Source organism: Leuciscus leuciscus (genome assembly GCF_965113295.1).
Source record: "Leuciscus leuciscus genome assembly, chromosome: 10".
Classification (NCBI taxonomy): domain Eukaryota; kingdom Metazoa; phylum Chordata; class Actinopteri; order Cypriniformes; family Leuciscidae; genus Leuciscus; species Leuciscus leuciscus.
The window spans coordinates 36,673,358-36,686,110 of record NC_138734.1 but is presented as its reverse complement, the minus strand read 5'-3'; the positions used below and the strand labels follow the sequence as shown (position 1 = coordinate 36,686,110).

General features: G+C 36.4%; 1 protein-coding gene across 2 annotated transcripts in view; it reads right to left on the bottom strand.

Annotated features, from left to right (window-relative positions):
- The window catches only part of necab2 (N-terminal EF-hand calcium binding protein 2), a 93,106-nt gene that overhangs the window by 20,530 nt on the left and 59,823 nt on the right, over positions 1–12,753 (bottom strand). For both annotated transcript variants that reach the window (XM_082182573.1, XM_082182572.1), the window contains exons 6-8: positions 9,243–9,379; positions 8,772–8,896; positions 2,075–2,154 (exon numbers count right to left, since the gene is read on the bottom strand). In XM_082182573.1, the coding sequence (XP_082038699.1) occupies positions 2,075–2,154; positions 8,772–8,896; positions 9,243–9,379 (342 nt within the window). The remainder of the gene's footprint in view (positions 1–2,074; positions 2,155–8,771; positions 8,897–9,242; positions 9,380–12,753) is intronic.

Here is a 12,753-nt window from a genome sequence, read left to right as displayed (position 1 = left end):
TTCACAAAACGGTAATATTGTGAAATATTATTACAATTTAAAATAACTGTTTTATTTTAAAATATTTACCATATTTTAAAATGTACTTCTAATATGCTGATTTGCTGCTCAAGAAATATTTCTTATTATTATCAATGTTAAAAACAGTTGTGCTCTTTAATATTAGTGTGGAAACCATGATACATTTTTCTCAGGATTCTTTGATGAATAGGAAGAACAGCATTTATTTGAAAGAGAAATATAAATGTTTTTACTGTCACTTCTGATAGTCTTCTTGCTGAATAAAAGTCTTAATTTCTTTTAAAAAAACCACTTTCGAATGGTAGTCTATATTACAAAATTAGCATTATTTATTTATTACGCTAATTAAATTAAAACTATAAGCTCTACAGAATATTTTCTCTTCCTGCGTACAGTATATGTGCAGTGCATGTACCGTATCCTTGTTAATCTGGACTGACCCCAAACATCTCCCAGTGCCACTGCAGTCTCTGCTGCTCAACCCAGATATCCTCTCATTCATACCGTCTCACCAGGATGTGTCAGAACCTCCCTTCCACTGAGAGAGGAATAAACCAGTTGGGTTGGTTTGGCTATTCTTAGCTCCAGCAATAAGAACCTGCCTGCCAAAGATTCCAGTATTAACTGGGGACTCTATTAGTGCACTGAGCTCAATGTCTATCAGACACGCATAATAAAATGACTGAGAGAAAGAGAGATGGTAAAATAATGGTTAACCAAGAAAAAAAAGTGACATAAGTGTTGAATAAAAAAAATCTAAGGGTAAAAATCAGCCATTAACTAGTTGCATTACTGTTGTTGTCAGGTCTGTTTAATTGCTTCCTTTGTTCACCGATTCATTCCTGCCCTCCTTCACTGCTCTGCACCCTGAGCAATGGAAGTAATAACTTAAGGAGGAAAGATTACTGGCTTTGCAAAATGCAATCTGAATCTCATCTCATGCTTTTACATATGAATGTGTGTAATTATGAGTGTGCTTGTGTGTGCATGAGTAATGGAAATTACAGGAGGCACAGAAAAGCTCCCCACCAAAGTTTTACTTCCTAATCGACCGGTGGACTTCTGAAAGGAAGCAAAATTTGTGTTTTTAGACTAATGTAAATTCACGTTCAAGCTCCATATTGATATTTCCAGACCGTTCAAAAGTTTGTGGTCAGTAAGATTTAAGGCTGCATTTATTTGACCCAAAAAACCCCCAGTAAAATTGTGATTTAAAAAGTTATTAATTTGTAATTAATACAATTTATAATTAAGTAGTAAATGTAAATTCCTGTGATGGCAATGCTTAATTTTTTCAGCTGCCAACATGATCCATGTTGAAAAAAAGTGCTGTTTAATGAAACTGTCATACATATTTTTCCAGGATTCTCTGATGAATAGAAAGTTTAAAAGAACAGTATTTCAAATAGAAATAGTAATATTGTAAATCTTTTTACTCACTTTTTTATCAATGCATTCTTGCGGAATAAAAGTTTTTTTTAATCTTACTGACTGACTTTTGAATGGTAATGTATACTTGTTGTACTATAATTTTTTTTATAATGACATACAGTACTATTTAATAAAATCAAGTAAAATCAAGCTTCATCGGGTTTATGCAGTTTTCAAAAATAATAACTACAATAATGCTGTAACAAGCAAAGCTAATTTACAGACTGATAGAACAATAACAGGGATATCAGCCAATCACCATAATATGAAAACCTTATTTGACTTTTTGGCCTTTATTTCACCCCCTCACAATCAATAACTGCCATCCTCTAAAACATACACAGTTTAGGACAGTGTTACTTTAGATGGGATCTTTTTATTTGAAAAATAAATAAATAAAATAAATATGAAATATCTACTCAAACAAAACATCTCAGTAATCTATATATGTTATCAGAAACGGAGCTAAATCTTTCCATTTACTGTAAATCATGTTATTTTCTGGTTCTTATAACGCTGGATTATATCTGCATGGGTCTGTGGATTCTGACTCTCAGTATTATAAGACGTTTCCCAGGAGGAAAGCACTTGACCTCTCAGTATTATAAGACGAACCTCTTACCTTGTTCTCCAGACGTCCAATCAGCTCAGCCAGTCGGTTGATCTGTGCCTCGAGTCCTTCTTTTCTCACCTCCACAGCTCCTGACAGAGACAGAGCGGCACAGTGCATAATTTGCAGATAGTTTCAATGATGTTTTACTCTTCCTGAAACCTCGTCTCAGAGTGGCTGTCATAGCAATGCGACAGGGGGAATCAAACGTTCAGACATTATTACTGAGCTCAAGTCATTACATAGATTACAATGGACATTTACACATTTTTGCCGACTTCTTTGAGTGCTGCAGATGACACTTATAAAAGAAGCACTGAAATATACTACCATGCTTTTTTGGACATGTACCACCTTATGGTATTACCACCTGATACCATGGTACTGCCACCGCGAATGATAAAGGAAGAGTACGCACTGTAACAATATTACATTTCGCATAAAAAACAAAATAATGTGAGCGAATAACATGATTTTCACCTTTCCTTTCTTTCTTTTATGCAATGACAGATCCTATTAATGAGGGAAAGGTTTTCCTGCCTTTGAAATCAGCCCCACTTGAGGTGCCAAACCAATTATACTCTAACACCTCCCATGTGTTGATGAGGCCAGCATAATGGGGAGGGGAGACATTTTGGAACACATTAACTGTGTTACCATAGCAATAGCAGGACCAAGTGAACAGGGCCTGAAACCTTTTAAAGGCATAGATAATAGTCAAAATCATATAAATAAATAATAAATAATACAAATATTCCACAGAATTCTAGAAATTTTACCATAAAATCAGCACAGAAAACCCTAATAAAGTTTGTAATTCCATCTTGGCCTTAGTAATACAACAGACATTTCTTCATAATGCACTTATAAAGACTAGAATGTGTGAAGATAATCTGGGAGTCTTGCCACATGCTCTTCCTGCTTAGGAGGATGTCATGTTAATTATCTTGGGAGCTTCAGCCACAACATCAGTTCAGTTCAGGCTCCGGTCAGGACCAAAACTTTCCCTGACCACCTGCTCCTTTCCCGATTTAATGCTGTCAAACGAATAACATGCACAATATAGTTTCTACGGAAAAATTGGAAAATGTTTCAAAGTCTTGCCAAAATTGGAACATTATGAAGTACAATGACCCTTTGAAGAAACATCTCAGTGAAATTATTGATAATGTTCACTGTAAAAAATTGCTGAAAGAAAAATAGCCAAATTCTGACAGTAACATTAAATCATTAACCATTAAAACAGTAATCTGCTTTAGAAAACAATGCAAAGCAACTGCTGTTAACTGGTACAGAGTAGACAGAAAATTGAGGCAACCCTGGTGTCAGGCAACCCCCGTGAGGCATGGCAGGGGATCAAGACCATGACCAATGTCCCCCACAAGGGCAGAGGGAATCCTTCCCTGATTCTGCCTGGAGGTGAGGGACTGGAAAGGGCAAACCAGCTAAACGGCTTCTCCTGTCGCTTTGAGAGCGGCAGCGGTATGCAGATGACACGGCTCTAGTGAGTCTGCTTCAGGATGGGGAGGTAGATCATGGGCCAGTTTTAGACTCCTTTTTAGAATGGTGCAATAAGTCACACTTAATTTTAAATACCAATAAGATCAAAGAAATGTCCATAGATTTTAGAAAGTCACAGCAACCCACCGACACTTTTATCAATGGGGAGATTATTCAGGTTGTTACAAACTATAAATACCTTGGCATTGTACTGGACAACAAGCTTAAATGGGACTCATGGACTGATCTTTTGCACACTAAGACACAGCAAAGAATGTACTTTTTAAAGAAACTGCTTGTTTTTAATCTCAATAACAGCTTTTATTGAAAGTGTTTTAACTTGCTGTATTATCTGTTGGTTTGGAAATGCCACTGAATCACAGAAAAAGATCATCAGAAAAACAGTTACTACTGCCAGCAAGTTATTGGGATAACATTACCGAGCATTGAACAAATTTACAAAGACAGAATGGTGAGAAAGCCAATAACATTGTATGTGATTACACACTCCCGTTGGCATCTCATTTTAAATTATTGCCATCTAGGCTTCGTTTCTGCCCACCCCTTATGACCAAGAACAGATCCAAATTTAAGCCATAAGAGCCTTAAATCAGTCAAAATAAGCTAGATGTCCAGCTGGCCAGGTCAGACCCAAGGGTGTAGTGTATTATAGTGTATTGCATTGTATTGTATTTGTTTGTGTCATATGTCTGATGTTCTGTCATGACCTTGCGACTGCGCCGCAAACCCAATTGCCCCACGGGGACAATAAAGTTATCTACTACTACTAATTTACAGCCCATTTTCAACACTGATCTACTGTATTTATGGATTATGGTTCAGTACTGTAGTACCCAATGCATTGTGGGCTGGTGCATTTTTGAAGCAATAGCACAATGTCCGACCCAACACCCGTACAGTGTGTTTCACAGGAGTTAGAGTAAGAGTAAGTCTTCCTATCCGTGTTTGCGGTGCTCATGACAGGAATATATGTGGAAAATGGAAGAAAACTAATCAAAGTGGAGAGGAGAGGGAACTTTGAGACTGACTGCTGCGAGGAGGGCGTTGTTTTAAAACTTGACCAGTCGGAGTGTTTTTTCTCACATCCAAATCACTTGAACGATGACTGATGAGCTGGAACTGAACAAGCCGGAATAGCGCTTGAGAGTGCTTATAAGTGAGTGATTATAAATGCATTAAACAGAGATTCGCTGTAATACATAATTTATTCCCAAATTTCAGTGTTTATTTCAGACTGTGTATTTCCTGGTGGCACTCAGCCTGATGGTTTTGCCCGTCTAGTGCTCGTTGGCAGGAGAAAAATAAACTAAATGAAATAACTGGTCAAATTTGTTCTTAAACATGATTGATTATTAAACTTTTAAAACGCAATTTCGTTTACCTGTATAAGCTATACAACAGATTTTAAGTTTGCATTCTTTAAGCTAATGCAATCTCACAGTATTCAATTACAGAATTACAGTTGATTGCTGGCGTCTCTGCAGTTAGTATTTTACTGTTATTTACATTTAGGCACCACAATATTATAATGCAAAATAAATGTAAAAAATAGGAGAAATTAGCTTGTATAATTAAATATTCAATATTGGTAATCCAATATCAGTATTGACTAGGGTTGCCCCCTAATAGTCAACTAAACGTTAGTCGACAAGAAGAGGCTTAGTAGTTAATATAAACCCCCCTTAACATAAACTTGCAATTAGTCTACTAATGGCTTAAATGAATGACTACTAGTCGACTTGAATAATCTTTAGTCAGGGGCAGCCCTAGTATATAAATAAAAAATTCTAATTAAATCTCTACATAAAAAAAGAAAAGACTCACTGTATATCAATAAATTATACAGTATATCAGATTTATAGCTTTGAGCCTGTGTGTGTGTGTGTGTGCAACATGAACAGAAATAGAGAGGAGAGTAGAGTGAGAGAAAGAAAGCAATTTGAGAAAAGCATATGATTGACTGATGGGAGAAAAAGTGGCATGTGCAAAGCAAGTCTCGCAGAAGTATTGATCAATATTCTCATCCCGTTGCTCATAAACTACAGCTTGGACAGCATGCTCCAATCATGGCTCTCCCTGCCGGAGCTGACAGCTAGAATGGCGCTTTTATTGTGAGCCGAGTCAGCTTTATCTGTGTCTTGGGGAAATTTAAAACTAGTGCCAGTGTTTGAACGTCACCCATAAAACAGACCTCTTCGATTCAGCGCTGTGGTGTCACTCGAAGAATATTGGCATTTCAACAGGCCAACCTTACAATAAAAGTGAACGAGAGGACAATTGAGATCTACTGATTACTGCCAATAAGGAGTGTGCACATCGATGGGAACTCCTTTTACAGCTTTTTGTGCTAAAATGTCAAATGGCGTTTAACACACCTGCTGAAATGAGGACTAAGATAAGCCACTACTCCAAATAAGCTCTGGTTCTGTTGAATGATAAATCCACAGCAACAGAAATGTCTGTATTGCTTGGCTGTTTTGAAGAAATTGACTGCATGACTATTCTTTTAGCACTGAGAAGAAGAGGAAAGTGAAATGGACATTTAAAAAAAGATTCATAAATTGCTTTTCTCTGTGTTACAGAAAAAAGAAAAACACTAGAATTAATTTGTTACCATATCTCCAGGCGCCCTCTAACTCCTGACTGAAGCTCAGAAACGCTTTAAAGAAAGACCTTTTTTTCCACCTTCTCCTCATTAAAAACTCACACATTTCTTCCGTTGCATCATCCATACGAGACGGTCGTGAGCGTGTGGTATGTGCTGACTTGGCACACGAAAGGCTTTGTGTTGTTTTAGTGTCTCTTTAGAGCGGTTTCATTACCAACTCAAAGGAGCTCAGGCCCAAATCTCATCAGTAATGGAAATGTGGTGTATGTTGATACAGAAAGCCCACGGGAGAGCCTGCGAACCACATCTTTGACAGACTTTAACTTTGCTTTCGGCAATTAGATGGCATGAGAAATGGTAAATGCGGATGTTTTGTGTGATAATGTAGTTGGCCACCAAGTCTGCACCACAAAAAATAAACCTTACCGAATTGATTTATGCGATGTTTGGAAAAACATACCCCAAGAAGCAATAAAGCAACATGCCAAATAGACCTTTAAACAAGTCCTTGAGTAAACCTCTGCTAAAAAAAAAGGATTGAAAGAGTGGCTAAAATGCCATCTATAATCGATGTGCCAATTGTTCTAATGGCGGTAATATTGCTTAAGTCAGTCTTTTCCTCTCACAGACCCTGGCTGAGGAACAGCCACCAAGTCTCAATAAAGATTTCCCAGAGTCTCCATTTGCTTGTGACTCACTGATTGATATTATAGTAGTTTAGTATTTTTATGCATTTTAAGTTATCATAGGTGAGGTACAAAAGGTAGGCAATTTAATTATGCAGCCTTCTAAGATACCTTCTGTTGGCCAAATTCACATGTACTGTATACATCACAAGTAACACCAGAATTGATGAGAAACGCCATATTGATATTACATTCTTGTTTTTAGATTCTATTTATTTGTTTGTTAAGCACTGAGAGAAATGTCATCTAATTTCCTTGTACTCTGTACAATGACAATAAAGAATTCTATTCTATTCTATTCTATTCTATTCTATTCTATTCTATTCTATTCTATTCTATTCTATTCTATTCTATTCTATTCTATGTATTCAAAGAGAAGGAAAGCCCAGAATGCATTGTGCTGAGCTCAGTGGAAAAAAAATACACCATAGATGGCAGATGAGGTGAAAGAAATGATTATAAATAAACATATTTCATTCAATATAAAAATAGTTATAGTATAATAGTATATAGTATAATAGTGTAATAACAGAAAATTATTATTTTACTCTATATTTGTGTGTGCTGTGTACACCGTTCAAAGGTTTTGGGTCAAGTTTTTTTTTTAAAGACATACATTTATTCAGCAAGGATGCGTTAAATTGATTAAAAAGTGACAGTAAAGACATTTATAATGTTACAAAAAATATTTCTATTTCAAATAAATGCTGTTCTTTTGAACTTTCTATTCATCAAAGAATCATGAAAAAAGTATCACAGTTTCCACAAAAATACTAAGCAGCACAACTGTTTTAAACATTAATAATAACAAGAAATTATGATTTTTAAGAATCATGTGAGCTTTGCCATCACAGGAATAAATGACATTTTAAAATCTATTAAATCAGAAAACATTTATTTTAAATTGTAATAATATTTCACAACATTACTGTTTTTATCAAAAACATTTGCTCAAATAAATAAGATACATTTTAAAAAAACGTATCTAATAATAAATCCTAATATAGATCTATCTATCTATCTATCTATCTATCTATCTATCTATCTATCTATCTATCTATCTATCTATCTATCTATCTATCTATCTATCTATCTATCTATCTATCTATCTATCTATCTATCTATCTATCTATCTATCTATCTATCTACCTACCTACCTACCTACCTACCTATCTATCTATCTATCAATCATCTATCTATCTATCTATCTATCTATCTATCTATCTATCTATCTATCTATCTATCTATCTATCTATCTATCTATCTATCTATCTATCTATCTATCTATCTATCTATCTATCTATCTATCTATCTATATTTTTTTGCTTATTAGGGAATTGTGACATTATATTAGCAACATTTTATACCATTCCAAATCAGTCACTTCTTCTAGGTAGTAGACAGCAAGGCAGCTCACTAGGGTTTAGAACAGAGCTTATGTAAATGAAGAAATAAATGAGAGGTTTCTTGGAAAATAACTCTCTGGCGTATGAGGCAAGAACCAACTATTTCATCGCAACCTTATTCAAAAAGCCGGTTTTGCTCACATAAACAGATGCATGCTGCATTTATGCTGATACTTGGAGACATAAGTGGATTCAGTCTGTAAAAGCAAGTCACTTAGCAAATTTTGTACCATTGTGGTTATTTTAGATTCTTTCAAGACTTGAATTCCAGAACACATCTACTGCATAAGTACATACATGAGTTCCAGTAAATTCATGATGCATAAAAATGCAAATGGTGAGTGGTGTGCACTATAATATTAGTGCTATTATACCTCCTCTATAATGCTATCAAACTCCTTTTGTAAACAATTGAATGCATGTCCACATTTAGTTGTATCTTGAAAGGTGTGTTTGGAAACAGCTGGATACAGAAGTGATCACCTCACCTGCACCTGTGTTGATATTCCTCATGCTCTCCTTTGCACTGACTCTGTTGTTGGGAGGATAATCTGGCACCGGGGCCTCATAGCGCCTATCTGGGACGCGTGGGCTGGTCTTACTGGGGTAGGATCTAGGTCACAACAGGGAAAACAAGGATGATTAAAGTGTCTGAAATCAACTAAATATGACTTAATTTTTGTGTTTTACTAGAAATAGTCATCTTCATTATTTAACTTTATTTATCAAATCATATTCAAATGTATGATGGCAGCCCAATAAACAAATTTATAGATTGCTTTCAATCACATACCCGGGTGAGATGCCAAACCTGCTCAATTATTATTGTGCATTTAAACCCCGCAATTGATGTAATGTAATCTACTTAACTGTTGATGACTGATGTCCTAATGGACATTTATGTTGATGGAACTGTGGTACACATGCTTTGGGTCATGATGGGTGATGCTCTTTCTCACCCCACTGATGAATGCTGCTCATCAATGGCATCCACAGCACTCTCTACAGAGTTCAGCAGAGACTGGATCTGATTGGCTGATTCCTTCAACAGGAAGCGGGTCACAAACTGCTCAACATTAGTTCCACGTTCATATACCTGCAGTGAGTGAGAGAGAAAGAGACAGAAAGAGGCGATTGAAGGAGGGAAGACAGATAAGAGCACATCAGCACTTTTCCGACGATCTTAAGCATGTATATTTGATGAAGTCCTGTTTAAGAAACTCTGGCAAACTTTGCTCCAGCTCTAAGCAAAACATGATTCAGAGGTCTCAGGGAAAGAACAGAAGTGGAACGAGTTTAAAGAAAGGAGTTCAACAAGATGCTGCTCATGTGGGTGAAAGCTTAGGGCAAGTTAAGTTCTGAAAGCTCGTAATGGTGTTGGACATTAGAGGAGCCAGCACTCATTGATCCGGTGACATTTTGACCGCTTCCCCAAACACTCAGGGTCTGTTTTACACCATAGAGGCATAATGTTTCACAAAGGTGTTGTATTGGAAGTAACAGACTTTGAAGGTGTTAAAGACTTTGGCCCCGAAGCTGCTTTAGTGCTGAACTTTAAGCTTTATAATTGTACATATAAACACATGGATTCTGTCAAACACTCCCAGGAGCCATTGTGGACTCTTAGTTTAGAGTTTTATGACCTTTTAACCACATATGTCCAATCTTTTTTTGCAATTTCCTCATATATTCTAGATCGTTGTCCTATATTGTCTATATGGCAACAAAAAAAACTTCTTGTGTAGCAGCCAAGACTCAAATCATAGACATTGTAAAAAGTGAGTAAACATCTAATCTCTGGCTTGCTCAGTCATTGTCCATTGGCACTGAGATTTTTGCTTTGATTTGCAGAAAGATTGTCATGGTCAGCGTTTTAACCAAACCTGGCCTTCACGGACTGCAAATGAATATCTAAATGGGAAGGCAGCATTGGCAAGGAAGTCAAATTGGACTGCAGTGCTGGCCTCTGTAAGGTCTCTCATAACTTATGCTGCATTGCCATGCAGACTTAGGATGACTGTGTATAAAAAGACCATAACAGAAGGATTAATAAAGGAGACTGGGAGCACTGACAGCCTGTAGCACATGGAGGGGTTTGCAATACAGATGTTGTCCTATCTACAATATGACCATGTGTAGCCGCCACAGTGGACTACTGCGTCTAATGAGGCATGAGGCAGAAACGTAGGAGGCTGGTATGAGCGGCTTTATTCCGTGACCACCAGTTTCAAAACATGTCTCCGTTATATTGTCATTTTCTGCTCGTACGGCACTTTGCAACAACACAACCTTGTTTCTGAAGCGACTTTCAGCATTTCTATATAACAACGTCTGACGTTTACGTTTTACGTGGCATGAGAGAGTGACATAAACCAGTGCGTGAAATCGATCAGAGCAGTCAGACTGAAACGGATTTGCAGGAATGCGATTTGAAAAGGATTTCAAACCACATATGAATGTGATTTTATTTGAATTTTTTGCCATTCACACATGCTAAGTCAGATCGGATTTCAATCGGATATGCACAAAAATCGGATTTGGACTGACAGTCTGAACGAGGAATTTGTAGCTTTTAAAATGACTGATTTTATTTTTGTGTGTTTTATTTTTAATTGAAGTAAAACAGTATAGAATTTTAATATATAGGTTATTAACAATAACATGAAAATAATTATTAATTTAACATTGTGCATAGTACCGTTTCAAGGTGAAACTGCATTAAAGAAGACTTCCTCTGGCCCTGTTTGTGAGGTGAAAAATAAAGATTATTTTCTAAATGGAGGATGGATGCTAGTGTTTGTCATGCTCACCTGCCTGAACGAGGAGCCACCAGGTGGTGACGGTGGCGGTTGGGAAGGCTCAGAATGATTTATTCTAACGGTATGCCAGGTCAGTGGTTCTGCAGTGCGTTTTAGTGCCAGCAAGGGCCTTAACACAGACCAGCAAGCGCGGAGGCAGGGCTTACTGTCCATGCCAAAATAAACATGATTTCTCAAAATAACTGGCAAAACAAATAACTTTTCAAATCCAGAAAAAATTGCATCAACAAAATGACAGCAATGATGCCGTTAGACGTAAATCAAGAAGTAAAACAAATAACCTGAAGATCAAAACTCTATATAACCGTGGCAGGCCTTTAATGAGCTGTAAATGGGTTTGAACTCTCAGGACAACAACATGCTTGGAGCAAACTAATGATTTGGTGCCCAGACTGCATGAGTGCATAAGGATATGGGCTGTCATGAAATATTCATTCTTCTCTATTATGGCTCAGGCAACACATATACCCAACACAAATGTACAAATGGTCTGTCACCCTTCTGTAAAATATGCTGTAGGCACTTCTGAAAGTATGACTGATAAGGTGAATTACTGAATAACAATGAGTGACATTCAGGACTAAAGCATCCAGAGACACCTGCGCTCAAGCCAAAACCTAAACAGTCGAAAAGAGCATTATATGTGATGCACAATACAGGTTTTCCACAAAATAAACAATGTCATATACAAGATGAATAAGCCATCAGGGGCTGAGGAGGAGGTTGTGAGGAATTGTGATCTTACAGTTGGAGATTTTCCACAGAGATTATATGTCACCTTTGGTAAAAAAATAAAATAAAAGGGAATCGCTGACAACTAATCTTTTTTGTCCTTTGCAGAGTGAGCATTAAATATTAGAAGCATGGCAAATGCAGACAAGTGCTTACTTGCGCAATATTTCAAAGTTCAAAGTGAAACAGGGTATGAAGAAACCCTCACATCAAGCTTAATAACCAAAGCTGGTCATTTTAAACAGCCATCTGCAAATGAACCCCAGAATAAAATGGCATATTATAGTGGGACATGTAATTTGACTGATTTGTCCTAGCCTCTTTAAACGCAATTTTGCATATCACAAAATGTTGTTGCTAAGAAACATATTGACTGCTGTTGCTAGGATACGATTAATTGGCTCATGTCTGAACAGAGAATGTCCTGTGTTTTTGTCTTAAAATAGATGAAAGCTTACAGTTATACTAACATATTTACAAAAAAAAGTCACACCCTTCTATTTGTTGACGAGGCTAACTAATAAAGATACACAGATACTGTGCCAGATAATTATACACGATATATGCATCTGCTCATCTCCATTATATTATCCAATACAATAAATTGCTTTTTATCTAACTGTTATTGTCTTTTTTATATTTTTTTATTTATGAGCACCCCCTTAACACAGTAATTACTGGGCTGGTCGAAACCATCTTAGGTTGACAGACACCCTATTTTTCTTTTCTTTTGACATGCTGAAGAGCTACTCAAGTGACTTTTGTTATATTATATTGTAAATATACTATACATTTATTAAAAAATAAATGTATAATATTAAATATAGTATTATATGAAGTATATTAATATGTAGTGCTGCAGAGCGACTCTTTCCCTTCCACTCTAAATACAATTTTCTTTTAAATACAGTATATTACA